The sequence below is a fragment of the Columba livia genome, chromosome 16, assembly GCF_036013475.1.
Source record: "Columba livia isolate bColLiv1 breed racing homer chromosome 16, bColLiv1.pat.W.v2, whole genome shotgun sequence".
NCBI classification, from domain to species: Eukaryota; Metazoa; Chordata; class Aves; order Columbiformes; family Columbidae; genus Columba; species Columba livia.
In genome coordinates, this window is record NC_088617.1 from 2,588,313 (window position 1) to 2,603,524 (window position 15,212).

The following is a 15,212-nucleotide window of genomic DNA, read 5'->3' on the forward strand; positions in this document are numbered from 1 at the left end:
GAAACACATTAAGATTTGAATGGCGGTTGTGCATTGGGCAGGAGCAGTCCGTGCCAACAAGGCTGTAGAATGGGGCGCTGGGGACACCAGAAAGGATGGGTTTTCGGCAGAGGTGGCCTGAGAAGGCTGCCGAGTATGAGCTTTTAGTCAAGCCAAATCCAACATGGCTTTTGCAATCCAAACTCCTGTTTACGCAGATCTGCGGGCTCCGAGGCGGATTGAACAAAAGCGTTGGGCTTTATCCCAGCTCCGCGATGACAAACTGCAGCGCTGGGGGTTGTGTTTGAACAGCTCATTTGGCAGAGCCAGCCGTACAGCACGCTGCTTCGCTCCGCATACATTTCAAAGAGCTGAAATATCCCAATGACTATTTCAGTGTCTGTTTGCCATGTGTTTAAATAAATAACCAATTTGCAAAATTTGCAGTAATGGTGCATGAAAACTCAATGTACGGTTGCATGTACTTTTGACCCAAGGCTTGTCTGCCTAATACAGATCAGGTCATTAGCTGGTAAATTCTATTAGTTAAGCAGGCAGTTACACAGGACCCATCGCTCACACAGAGAGTGTGGAAAAACATGTTGTCACTCTTAACTTCGCACCAGTTAGAGAAGCATCTGTAGGCAAGTCCATTAGTATGGAGTGTTGTATGCAACTGACGCTGTTATGGTATTTTCAGAAATGAAGTGTAAAAAGAAAGCTTATTTGTTTTAGTACCTTATTAAAGGAATGTATGTTTATTGCAGATGGGCAAATCACACCCCTTAATGTTTTTCTTTTCTATTTTTTTTCTTTATTTTTTTCAGGAAACAAAAATCAACTGTGTCCGGCTGGCAACAAAAGGTATGTGGGTCTACTTTTCCTGCAAAGCAAAATGCCAGTAATGTAAAGGCTTCAGTGGTGATGTAACTTGATCACAGTTACTATTCAAAGAACATGCTAGTTTTCTTTTTTAAAGACTACAAAGTCAAAACAACTATTTCCAGAACCACTTCACTGTATGTGCGGACTCTGATATTTTTTGTTTTTAAGACAAGGCACCTGTCTCTCTGTGGTTCCTCCTTTCCCTTATTTTGTTGACAGCTTTCCTGCCCTTTGGACTGTTCTTAGTATTGGCAGAATGTCACTGAAAAAGCCTCCTATTAATGTTGTTCTCTCCACAACTGTATAAAGTACGTAATTAAGAGGTGACATCGTGTAAGCCTAACCTTGAACACAGCGGGGCACGATTCTTGTCACACCATTTTCATGGTACAATTCAACAAACAGAGTAGAGTACATTCCTTGTTTTTCTTGCAATTACTTCAGACCAAACTGATAGATCAAACAGACCAGAATGTGCAAACGCAAGACAAATGGTGTTAAGATGCAACGTTCTGATCCCCAGGTTGCTTCACAAGGTGCAGCTCTTGGGGAACCAGTGATGACAATATGTGGGTTCCTTCTTGGAGCTTAGAGTTGCTCTTAACAACTCTTCTAAGGACTTCAAAATCACCCCAGGAGCTACTTCACCAGCAGAGGTGTCAGAAACCAATTTACTTGTAACACAAACAGAGGAGAAGCTGTAAAAAGACTTAACACATATCGTAGTCTCAAAATGAGTGGTATGGAAATGACAGGGAAATTGCCATGGGCTGTGCTGCAGGTAGTCCTCCATTTCCAAAATTCGGGTTTACCATCTTGTGCTCACTCTTTCACTGTAATGTGAAACAACTGCATGGATGCCTATGGAGTCTGTGCAGAGTTAAATATAATCGGCAGGAACCCATGACCCTTTTTTCTTTGAGGTACCATCCCATTTTTTTCCATTCTTTTCACTCCTTTCTGACTTGTAGCAGCAACAGAAGTTAATTACTTCGAGGTACTTTCCCCTGATGGCTCCTGCATCTGTGCTTAGAGAGGAGTTGAGAGGGATCAAAGAAGCCCCAGCTAACAGTTACTGGGTAGCAAGAAAGGACTTTTTTCGTCTGTATGTGGAGACACCCCCAGTCCATTACAGAAAACTGGCAGGTGCTGCACAAAGCTCCCACCTGTGCAGCTGTTTTCACTGCTGGGACCCGATGTGCAAACTGTTGGGGCTGTGAGCAGTTGTGTCACCACTGAAAGCTGAGGAGGATGAGCCGTTTCCCCCTTTTCCCCCTTTTGTGTGTGGCTCTGGTGCTCACCATGTCCTCTTGTTGCTTTCCTTTTTAAAAGTTCCTCGTAAAAATCTTCATTTAATTCATTTCTCTGGGTTATGAACATTTGATGTGTCTCAGTCTCCCCTCCTCCCCCTTTGGTTTTTCCAGCTGGTAATGATGTGACCATGTGCATACCTTCTTTTGGCTTTCTGGTGGTAGAAGGAGATACAGCAGGACTGGGTAAAACAAGTCTGAGCGAAATGAGTCATGAGATCAGAGAAACTGGATTAATTCGTTTTTGGAAACCTGCAGTTTCTTCCATTTCAGTCGTTCCTTTTTCAGGAGTTGGTGGACGAATGCTGTCATGCTAGTAGTCTTGATAACGTAACAGCATCTTCCATTGCTGGGACCTGTGAAGCATGAGCAGCTGAGCAATAGCTGAACAATGTGGTTCTGTGCTTTGGAGCCTTCCCACAGTTTCAGATTTCCGTATGTCACGAGGCTGAATTCCTATCATACATTAACTTCATATGAACAGAAAGACCCAACCACACCACGTCCCAGCCCCTGACAAGGGGTGTCACATCTGCCCTCTCGCTGCTCTCTGGCAACGGGCAGAGGCACTTGTGAAACTACAGTTCCATTGTGACCAGATCAAAGGCTGATAGCTGGGATGTTCCAGGTGACCTGCTGTGTCTGTGCTGTCTTCTGTCTACTCATTATATTGATTATCTCTAACGGCATTGCCCTGTATTCGCCTTTATTTGCGTCGTTGTCTTTCTGAGGATAGAATGAGCAAACCTGTAGTCTACCTTGAACAAAATCATCTGATCTGCTGGCAAAGATACCGCTGTGGTGACTTTGATAAGAGTCAGAAAAAAAGAAAAGCTTTTGGAGTTGGGGCTAATCTCAGCATTGACGGCTTAGAAACTCCGCTTTGAGTTGGTACCAGAGAAAAAGCATAGTATATTTTGATGCAAGAAAATAAATATATACTACTGGTGCCAGACCAAATGTTCGTTTTGGGCCATAAGCCTAATTTTTCCATTCCTAGACATTTGACACTGTAGTAGCTCCATTTATGTTGGTGAAATGAGTTCTGATTTACACCCATGACAGGAAGATGAGGATCAAGACGTGTTTAAGCAACACAAGTGTTCCTTTGAAGTACTAGATTAACAAGGACACTAAACATGAGTATGGGAGTAATTAGGCAATAAAATGTGTTAGGCAGCATGTTACTGGGGGATTATAACACATCTTGGGTGTTGCTGCAAGGCACCTGTTCAGAAGCTGAGTAGCTTTAATTACTTGAGAGACTCATGAGGCTGTTCCACTGTTGCCACTTCAGCAGGCTGGGAGGCAATCTGCTTTGTGCGTCCCATTGCCTCCAAACCGAGGAAACGAAAGTAGACGACTCTTTAGAAAGTGGTTTAGTCCATTAAAGAGAGTTTTGGAGATTCCCTGGTTTTCTCCCTTCCTCTTTTAGCAAGAAATAGGCTGTTCAGATCGACCTCAGTCCAGTTCAGCTCCACACAGGAGGTGTTTCCCATCTCTCCTGGTGGTTAACTCCTGGGCATGATTTTCTGTGTGCTACTCCTTTGTAGATGAACTTGATTCTTGTTGTTACAAAAAGGGTCTCTCAAATCGTTATGTATTGGCTTATCAAATGTCGTGGGGGAATTCAGCATTTCGGAGCACTAGGTCGTGACACCAGTAGTGCATTTTCCAAAGCAGAGCTAGCAGATGTCCAACCAAGCAAGTGCCTCTGTTGAGCCCATGTCCTTCCATCCAGTGTCTCAGTATAAGTGCTGGCTGATGCTGGTGGAAAGGGCCAGTGGGCATTGTTCAGAGATTCAGGCTGGACACAAGGAAGAAATTGTTGCCCTGAGGGTGGTGAGAGCCTGGCCCAGGTTGGCCAGAGAGGTGGTGGCTGAACCATCCCTGGAGACATCCCAGGCCAGGCTGGATGGGGCTTTGAGCAACCTGAGCTGCTGAAGATGTCCCTGCTCATGGCAGGGGGCAACTGGGGGAGCTGGGAAGGTCCCTCCAACCCAAACTGTTCTGTAATTCTGTGATCATCAGCCTTTGCTGTGGTGATATTTGGCAATCCATCAGAAAGCTCTCTGCATTTGTCCAGTCTGTGTAGCCATTTCACATTTTGCCAGCATGTTTTAAATCCAAAAGCCTTATTAACCTTTTATTTTTTTTTTCTACATATATATTTATTTTCAGATTAATTGGTCTCAGATTTCTTACCATTTCCAACCATAAACATCTCCCCTCACATGGGCAACTCCTGTTTTTTAAACTACTGGAGTAATGTCGTCTTTCACAACATTAGTCACTTGGATGCATGTCATTAGCATAAAACACTCTTTAAAAATAAGTTTCTAATTAAACCTTGATTTACCACCTCTCTGCCATACAATTCTCATTCAGCCAGTTTATTTATTAGTTTTGCCATTTGGTTTCGTTGATAGCATTTGCTTTAGTATGTCCCATTCTTTCTGAATTAACAGACTTGTTTTCCCTGTCTTTAAAGCAACATATTCATATTGACACTTTATTAGACAAAATTGCAACCTCTCACCAAGAGAGAGCGATTACCTCTTGTATTCTTAAAGTGCATTAAATTCATTTCACAGTGTAATTGAAACTAAGGCTCATTAATGGTTCCTTATCTCTTGATACTCATTCCTCCTTTCTTTAAAATGTGAGTTCATGCAAATGAAAGAATGGAAATTTAATAATTGTTATGAGGTACATTTTTCTTTTTCCTTTTTTTTTGTTTCCTTGTGCATGCTGCCTGGGAACAATTTTGCTTGTTCTCAGCAGTAATAGGTAGGCAACAGGTGACCACGGGAAGCCCACCCAGCCTCTTGAACACAGGTGATTATCAGGTGAAGAAAATGAAGACTGTTCCAGAAGTCTGAGCAGCTTTGTGATTTCTTAGTTCATATTTGGTTTGCAGGGGAAAAAACCTATACAATTATTTTAACTATAATATTCTAACTACAGTCGTCAAGGGGGCATTCCTTACATGGCACTCCTTTAGCACCAAGGTCAATATACACCTGTGCAGAGGGTCATCTGAAGGACTAAACACAACTTAAATCTTTCCATGAGCCCTCGAGCATGACTGAAGAGCCCCATAGAGTGACTTCTTGGGATGTGACAGAGTTTTGGGATGGATGAAATGTTTGTTAGAATGTTGCTCTCCCAGTTATTCCTATCTAGCTATGACTTCCTAACCCAACAGTTACTTCAAGTGTATATCAGGGCAGCTGTAATGATACAGGGGCAAAAAGAAAGTACTGGAATTACTGTTTTTGAGATTAAGAGAAATATAATGCATTAGCACTGGGAAAAAGGAACTTTCTTCAGAGCTCAGAACTGAACCTGGGTCTGAAAGGCCACCAGTAAAGTCATGGGGAGAAAAAGACTGCAAAAAACTATTCACACACAGTTTTATTGCATATATAAACTGTTTATTTAATAGTTCTTGCTCCCTCAGATTCTTTTAAGAGGCCTGTGTTGTTTTCTGAAATATATTCTAGTTTTATAGACAGACAATGTGTTTTTTAAACAGATCTAATCCCACTTCAAATCTTTTTGTTATTGCATTTTGTCTTCTGATACACTGGAATGTTATTCCTTTGACAGGTATATTCTGCTTTGTGCTATTTATTTCAGAGGGTTCTATCACACTTTTTAAGTTGAATGCGTGATTTTTTGGTGTGTTTTTTGTTTGTTTGGTGGTTGTTTGGTTTTGGTGTTTTGGTTTGGTTTGGTTTGGTTTTTTTTTTCCACGCTGAACAAATCTCTGCCTTCTAGAAGTTATTTTTTTAGCACAAGTTTGTGTATCATCATAATTTGTTGTTAATAACAAACATGATTATGTTGCTCTTGTTGACAAATATTCCCTGCTGAGAAGACAATTCAAACATCCTGGCATGTGAATGCCCACTTAACCCAGTGAGCATCTTTATTTGCACCGAATTTGGTATCAAGACTTCCTTAGAGGGATTTAAAAAGTCAGCTTTATGGGCTTCCTTAACCCAGCATGATAATGACCCAGCTTTGAATTAGTGAAGAACCTGGTGCAGAACTGGCTGAGGCCACAAGTGAAGTGAGTTTGATACCCTCAGCCCAGTTTCCAGAGGACGTGAGGTAACATTTGGGGTAGATTAGCAACAGGAAATTGTGAAAACATCACCTCCGCAGTTCAAAGCATCCACTGCAGGGTTACACAGGGTAGCTTCAGAAAAGAAGGGTCTTTAGAAAAAGGTGAATGTAATTTTTCATTGTTGTGTGAGTCACATCCTCCTGGAATCAAAGCAGGGAGGGATTTATTAATATGTGGAGTGCTCTGGAGGCTGTGGTCCCCTTTCAACACCCACCTGGTGTGAAAAGGCGCTGCTGGCCACATGTTGTGGCTGGTAGGTTGTGCCATCACCTTTGTTTGCAGATGAACTGGTAACCGGGCAAAGGAGGAAAAAAACAAAGGTGGCAGCTGGGCATTAAATCCACAAGTGAAGGTCAGATCTGGAAGGATTTGTTCTGATTTTGGCTCATTTAGTTTTAACGCGAGGAGAAAGGGATGATGACTTGCTTGTGAAATTCAGGGTGGTTATTTTCCTCGCCTCTGCTTGAAGGTTTTCAGGAAGAACTGTCTGAACATCCCTGAAGCCTCCTGCACAGGAGGGTTTAGAAGTGGGAGCAGGGCTGTTACCTTTTAGATGACAGCAAAGTTGCCTATTCCCAACCCTCATACTCTTACTTACACCAGCTTATTTGGGTACCTCAGTATTTCTTCTCCATTTCCCTATACATTAAAATGCTTTGTAAGGTCTACCAGCCACTAGTCAGGTACTGTGGATCACTTAAAAAGTTTTTCAAAAACAGATTATCATTGGCGGTGTCCTTAAATAGCACTTCCAAAGGCACGACCAACCCAAGGCTATTACAAATACATTATGCTTCTGTTTCCTTACATAGATTTTTTCAATGAGCTAATGTTCAGGAACAGGATGATTATTATTATTAATGCATTAGATTCTCAGTTTCTTCCAGGAACTGGACATTTAAAAAACTGTATGGCAGCATTAGGACATGGGACAATGTCACAGGAGAGGTAAGCGTGAAAGAGGCAGTTTGATAATACCACTGTAGAGGAAAAGAAAAATCTTCATTCAAGACACATCTGGAAGTGCTGCCTGAACTTGGCAAAGTGCAGAAAGTTTCCCAGTGTTTTATGCAGCACACGTAGAGCGGGTATACGCAGACTCCCTAATGCATTGGCCATATGACTCCCTTTTTACTGTAAAACGGTGAGTTATCCTCCTTTGCATGCTGCTCACTCAGCTCAAGGGTGAAGTCTTATCAGGCACGGGTTTTGTCGGCCACCGTGGTGCTTGAAGCACCTTTGACCAGCCGGGCTTGAAAGGTGGCTTTATTGCAGTATTCATGTTGTACCCACTGCTGGACTTTGCTCGCTGAGTTTGTAATTCCCACAGCTCGTCTGGCAGCGGATTTTTAATGATAACCATGATGAGAGCACAGTAACTGCTTAGAGGGGACTGGCTGGTGCAAAGGTTAATTAGTTTTTGTTCGTATGGTGTCTATTATACATCTACAGCATTGTCATGCACTGTAGTGGTTTCGCCTGTATCAGTCAAAAAATAAATCTCCTTGTGCCTGTTTAAGACCATATAAGAATTGAGACACATCTGTAAATTTGAACTTGTGATAACGGGAATTTTACTTGTTTTCCATTTTTATAATTAAAAGCTAGTTTCTAAATAGCTTCACAAAAGTGGAGAGCTAAAATGGAAACGTGCTATCACGCTCCAAACCATCGCATCACTTGTAGGCATCACAGCAGCTTCTCTTTGTCTGAGCTCTTCTTTCAAGTAAACGTAATAACCTTTCTCATTCTTGGGGGCCATACATCTGCGTTTAGCACAAATTAAGTGCTTCTGTTCTGAAGAGAGAGGAGGAAAAACAGGAGGAGAAAAGAAAAGCCTTTGTGGTAGATTTGCCTTGAATCTCCAGAACCAGTTATTCTCTTACTGCTATTTTTTAATTCTTCTTCAGTTTAGTAATACTAATCTTGATTCCACGCTGTGTGTTTTACCCTCATCCTCCTGTATGCCTGATAATCCCTCATATAAATTCTGGTCTGTCTTTCTCTCCAGGATTTCTTTGTTTTGCTGCTCTCTCCACTTAGAATATAGTTGAAAGCTTTTGGTTCTCATCATTCTTTCCATCCTTTTTGAGCTTTTATAAAGAAACCAGAATGTCTCATTGTAGTCTTAAGCCTGTGGCGGTTGTCGTCTTCAATAACTGGAGGTGGAATAGTAGTGATGTTCTATGTAATGATAGTGTTGTTGGTGTTCCTTTTTTTAATGAATTGCAACAAAGAAATAGCCAAAGTGGAATCTGTCTCTCTGATTTGGTGACCTGTTTCACTTTGTTGGTTTGTGATGTGCAGAACCTTGGGCATCACACATTGCTTTTATTAGTCCAGGTACTCTGGTATATGAGGTTGCAAACTAGTCTGTCCTCACCAACCCACGTGTGTGGCCTGCAGATGCAGAAGGCTGTGGCTGAGTGGTGCTGGCTGACAGGTAATCCAGATGAAGGTATAAAGTTATGCTCTTCCACCTTGATCTCAATGTTTTCATTCTTATAGGTAGCTGCCTGCCCTTGTGTTTGGGTTTTGGAGACTGTGTTTCAGAGGTATAGATATAATCAGGATCTGAAAACATTTCTACATGCAGAGATGCTTTAATCATTACTAGGCCATTCAAAAAGAGAAAAGAAATAATGTTTACAAGTGATTTGAGAATATCTGTCTTTTGCAAGTAAACCTCCTGGTCTACTAGGAAACTTCACGTTCAGCATGCTGCCTGGCCATTATGTGCTACAAAGAAATTACTCTGAGCAACTCATTTTAACTCACACTGACTTAGAAACCACTATTTTTCATTAGTTTTTCTGGCTTAAATAAGGTTTTGAAGTTATTTTTCTGATTGTTTTTTGTTTCAAGAGTGACTTTCTATCTGAATATATATATCTATATATAGAGAGAGATATCTGAATATTATTAGGAGTTACAAATTTGAACCCGATCCTAGTCTTTGCCAGACCGACCTGTTCGCTTTCTGGATCTTTCCTGTCATCTGGCAAAGGCTGCACCCCCATTGCTCGTGTGGCTTCTGTCATTTTGTCCCTTCCTCGTTCACACCTGCCCTGTCCTTTTTTCACCCTGGGTGTCTGACCCAGCTGTCCTTGCTGATGTTTTGTTTGCATTCTCTGCTCTTGTTGTGGAATCAGATGCTTCTCTCTCCTACGCAGCGACACGGCTACTGGTGACTGTGGTACCACTGCCATGGTGAGACTTTGTTCTTTGTGCCTCTCCAGTTGGAAATGTCACATAAATACCTGTCTTTTCCTCCTGCCTGTGGCTCTTTTGAATTCTTTCTCCTGTCAGTTACATTTTATTTTAAAGCAGTATTGTAATTGCTGCTTTAAATAAAGAACATTTCAAATTACAGCTTGTGAAGTAGCTTTTATAGAAGAAACTTATATTATCAGTCTTGCTTAGCTGCATGCACTCAATAATCATTCTTTCCTGGATGTTCTTCAGTGTGCCACCTCCACAGAGAAGGTCACTTTATATCTGGTGGTTTATTGTTTTCAAATAATATATCTGTGCATAAATTACTCGGGGAAAGATTGCCATGGTATCTTTCACTTAGGTACCGTCACTGTTTCTCCCTCCATCCCCCCCATCCCCATCTGTGAGAGGTGTCAGCTGGATTTGCCACAGGGTGTCAGTCCAGAAATGTCAGTCCTGAGCTCTGCTGTTGGGTGCCTTTGATGCCAAAGGCAGATCCTTAATCTTTACAGATCTATAAAGTAAATAACATAATTTATTACTTACCTTGCATGAGCATAAAGGGGATTTAAAGTACATATTAATATCGCTCTAGGAGTGTATAGCGTCAGATATGAACACTTGCTGCTAAGTGGATGATTTTTCACTTTCTTAACATTTTGGGAAGGTTCGCCTTTAGTTATGACCGGTAAAAATTGGAGTTTAGGCTGTTGGAATCACTTGCAAACCAGCTCAAAGTAGCTAAACATGTCATCTCTTCCTTGTGGACAGAAGCAATTTCAGCTGTAGAAATCTTCTGGAAGATTTAACTCTGGAATACAAATGACAGCCCTCTATACTGAAGTTAATTTTGGATGTCAAATTCTTGTCGTTAAGTTTTCAGCTACTGCAGAGCCAGCTTTAACATTGTTCCCAAAACAAGGAGGAATTTAAAGTGTTGCAAGCTGCAATGAGCTGAAACCATGCTTCCAGTACTTGAATCTTACTGAACTAGTCTGGGCTTTTTAGGTACCTGTGGATGCACAGCTGCATAGACCTTGGGTGTCTGTGAGTGTGTTACCACAAAAAAAATCAGTGCTTGATGATCCATAAATCTGACTTCTCGTGGGCTGACGAGGCAGGTGATTCTGGGAAAGAACTGTTTTTTCCCTGCTCTGCTCTCTTTGCATCTCTGCAGCATCACCAGAACAGTGTCTCCCATTAATGTAATGTGTTCTGTCTCACTGCAAGATGCTGGATCTCTGAGAGTGTTGAAAGAGGTTGAAAAAGCAGTGAATTAGGTTGGTGGAAAGGATTAAAATTCTGAAATAGCTATGGATGTAAAATGCAGTGCTGGGTGGATGCCAGTGCCTGTGAAAGTCAGATTCATGCCACCGGTCAAGCTTCTGGGAAAGTGCATTTCGTATAGTATATAAATGTGTATCTCTGAATGTAGTAGCCTGGTCTAGTAGATAATGCACAGATAGGGAGTCAAGGGACCTACAGTTTTTGCTTCTCTGGCACTGTCTTCTATCATTTGCCTCTTTTATTAAGAAAGTAAGCTTAGGGCAGAAAATTGTCCTATTTCATGTTAGTACAGTGTAATGGGGTCCTGGCCTTAGCGAGGGCCTGGGTGCCACTGAAAAACACAGGATAATAACAGTGGTGACCTGTTCTATATCCTATTATTCCGGTATCCAGCTTCAGTTATGAGGAACAATTTATTCCAGGAAAAACACGGTGAGAGTAACCAGTGGAAAATATGGTTATAGTTTATTTTCTTTCCCTTTTAATGTCAGCAGTATATAAACATCGTTTTTCAGAAAGAAAAGGGTGGCTCCTCAAGTATGATAGTGCAGAGCTTTCCAAGTGTATTTACAGATATTTGTAGGAAATGGCCATCTGAGCAGTTTTGGTGGGCTTCTGTGCTTGGGGGATTTCAGATCTGCCTGTATGCTGGTAGAGAAGCAAAACTGAAGCAAAAGTGTTACTTTCAGGAGCAGCAGAAGTCATTGTCCTCGTTCCCTTACCTGCAGCTGGTGGTGGTGCAGGTGGGAGCACCAGCAACCGCAGTAGATTTAGGCATCTACAAGAAAAACACACCACAATTGCAGAAGACCAAGGGACTTTTGTGGTAGTGTTTCATTACAAATCTTTAAGAATCCAAGACCCGGGAACATACTGACACTGTCATATTATCAATCCCTAGGCGCTCTTAGCTGAGACACCTTACAAATGGTTGGACTAGTAGCCTAAAGGAATTGTTGGCCTTTGCCAAGATAGATAGAAAGACATAAACAGAAGATTCAAGTGAATCAGTCACCATAGTGTGTAGGTGTCAAGATGGATAATGAGCTTTTACTCTCTTTCCAGAACTGTTGTAGTCTGCAACGGGACGAGAAATATCAAATAAAATGCAGTGACCACACATAGCCTGTAGTAACAAGCAACAGCCTGGCAAAATCAAACTGATCTAGTGGATTAGAGGATGGAGTTGACAGCACATTCTTAATCTTTTATTTAACATGGCTCACAACTCATCAGGGTATTCAGATGGTGAAAAAATTGAGGGGGCCTGATTGTGCTGTTTGTGGTAGAAAACCATTCTCTAACACCTATTATTTAGGGTCATAGGAGTAACGGCAACTCAAGTGAAGGATAATTTGGAGTACTTCTGAGTTTCGCTCCAAATGAATACACTTTTAGCCATTTTCAGGGAAAAACTGTACCTTTATCATTTACTTGGTTGTGCGATAGTGTCGGCATTGCCTGTGTGATGTTGTATGGCTCACCTCATGGGCAGATTTCGTCCAAGATTGTAAGAGAGGTTGTCAAATATGCAACCAATATATTATTTTATTCTCACGCTCTCGTGTCCAATTAATTTCAGACCTGTGCACACAGAAGTTACCAGTGAATTCTTAACTGAATGGGAAAATTGGTGGATGCAGCAGAGCAGTGGAGTTGTCAGGGACAAAAGGCTGAGAATTACATGTGTATTTGAAACAGGCAGCATTTTTGCTTGGTAAATATTACGTTTTGCTGTGACAAACTAGATTAACAGCTCAGCTGTAAGGAAAGTGAAATCATACTTTTATCACTGCATGTGGTGAGTTTTCTTGATTTGCATTCATTGTGTCATTGTTCTATATATGCTCTACAAGATGCGATGGGAGGAGAACATAACGTTTTATTCGAGATCAGATCCTCATCCCTGGAAGTCCATCCGCTGAGGCCGTATTCAGAACCCATCAGAAAGCCCCATATTCAGTAGTGTGGTTGGATCGTGGTAGCCATTGGGACTCATCCTTGCAGACAGAGACCATTTAAAGCATTTGCAGTTTAACATGTGGGCAAATAAGCAAAACAATAACCCAGTGAGGCTTTCTGCTGTCTCACCAACATGTGGACTCAATTGAATATTATCTCCCCAAGCAACTGACTTTATGAACAGAAGTGATCCAGCTTTTCCTGAAGGTCAGCAACACAGAATTCTTAAAAGAGCAAAACATTATGGTCTTCTGATGGCAGCACTCTGGTTTCACCTTTGATTCTTTTTTCCTGTGGTGTTTAAGATGTAGAGAAAGACTCGGCTGACTCCAACAGCAAAGGCAAAGCCCAAGATAAGATTATGATCTCATGTCACATCAATTCATTTACCTTTATCAAATGCAATGGTGATATTTTTAGGAGTAGTTAAGTATGTCAAGAATATAATAAAGACAGGCTTATTTAGTCTTTAGAGTAGCCACGACTCAAATCTTGTGGGGCTTTCTAAATCAAGCTCAGTGGTTTAAGCAATATCTGGAAAAATTCTGTGCAGCAGGTAATGAAGTCAGCAGAGCTAAGGTATCTAATAATCACTATATAGTAGTGCCCACAAGGGGTAGAGGGTAGCATTCTGCAAGGTCCTCAGTTATTGCAGGGGACAAAAGACCCTTAAAGTCAGATCATGACAAGGAAGTAAAAGAAGAAATGCTGTGCCAGTAATATTCCTAAGTATATTTTATTTTTAGGTGTGTAAGCTTTACTCTTAAAATGAAAAACAAACAAAAAATCAATTAGAAATGATGTTGTCTTGCCTGGACTGCAGAAGAACTCATGTGTGGAACACACTAAATGATGAGAAGGGTGCTCTGTGTGTTGGATTAATGCTCGTTACATGCATAATTGTAACTGTATCTTTACAAAAGCTGGGGCTCCATTATAGTGAGAAATACAAATGTGTTCTGATTTTAGAAGAAAAAAAGTTTCTGTAAGCAGTATTATGGGATATGTTACTGTGAACTTCTGCATTAATTATTTCAATGGGTAAGGATTGCACCTTCACTTAAGCTATTTGAAATGGAAATTATAACTGCTATTAATTGTCCTGCTTCTTGGGTGTATGCTGAGTGCCTCAGAAGAGTAAAATGCCTGTTACAGTGTAATATGGTGAAATGTTAGTAATTTGCTTTGCACTGGGATTTTACACCCGATTATTGCTCTGAATTATCTGTCGTTAGCCCTTATTAAAGGCAGATTTGGTAAGGTGGACAATTGTCTGCTACAATATGATGGGAAATATGTTGCTAGTCTTTCAAATTAATATTTAAAGTGGATCATTGCACATTTTTTTTACAAATTCTCTTTCTGTCTTCTCTTTCCTCTCCCTCCACCTTTTAAGGAGCTTCCACCCAGAATTCCAATGCAGTGGAGCCAGAAAAACAAGTTGACAGCACAGTGAAAATGGCTGGAGTTATAGCCGGTCTTCTGATGTTTGTTATCATCCTCTTGGGAGCAATGCTTACCATCAAGAGAAGGTGAGTTTCTGCTTTGCTTCCATCTTGGAACTCCTGGCTAGAAGAAGATTTCTTCAAAAAGAAGAAGAATTTGGTAGGGATAAAACATTCCGTTTGCGTTACAGAGGGCAGCAGTTCATTCTTATTTATGCAACGCTACCATGAAGAAGTTGTAGTCCCAGAGTGACGGCTGTTCTGGCAGACAGTATACAAGCAGTAAAGGAATGGTTGTTACTGCAAAGAGTTATTGATAATTAACAGATAATTAATGAGAGGGTATCTCTCATGAAAAACCACAGAGAAGTACAAAGGAATAATGAGGCAATGGAAGTGGGTATGTGAGCCCGTGCAGGTAGCACAGCAGTGGCCTGATAGAAGACCAGAATTCTTTCTTAACAGGCAATAAAAATAATGTCTTCAAAGGATGCGACTGAGGGTCTTGTTCTCAAGTGAGTCTTGATGAGACGTATTTTCAGGCAGCAATTTCTTTGCAACCACTGTTCAGCTCGAATATTACATCTTGCAGAGGGTGAGATTCTTTCCAAGAGTTAGCTCTAGTTTACAGGAGAATGAAACTTGGAAAAATCACATATAGCTATGGAATTTGTTTGAACAGTTGTTTGAACACTTTGTGTGATTTACTTTGGACCATTTGCACTTATACCTTGAAGTAGACTATTGTAGTTGCTACTATTTGAAGAGTTCCACATTTATACTGTAATACACTGGTTCAGAAAATCTCTTAGAAGGCAAGTTTTTCTTGGGAAAAGGATGCATCTTGTATATATTTTTACCAGTCACATTTCTGAAGTGAACCCTACTTTCCAATGGTAATTTGATTCTAACTGGAAGCTAAGTAGCCTGGCAGCCCCTTATCTAGGGTATAATGTTACATGTGAGAACCTCGATGATTTTACTTGGACTGCT

General features: G+C 41.1%; 1 protein-coding gene across 10 annotated transcripts in view; it reads left to right on the top strand.

Annotated features, from left to right (window-relative positions):
* The window catches only part of PTPRT (protein tyrosine phosphatase receptor type T), a 386,111-nt gene that overhangs the window by 297,632 nt on the left and 73,267 nt on the right, over positions 1 to 15,212 (top strand). For all 10 annotated transcript variants that reach the window (XM_065031857.1, XM_065031858.1, XM_065031862.1 and 7 more), the window contains exons 13-14: positions 807 to 843; positions 14,171 to 14,306. In XM_065031857.1, coding sequence (XP_064887929.1) covers positions 807 to 843; positions 14,171 to 14,306 — 173 coding nt within the window. The remainder of the gene's footprint in view (positions 1 to 806; positions 844 to 14,170; positions 14,307 to 15,212) is intronic.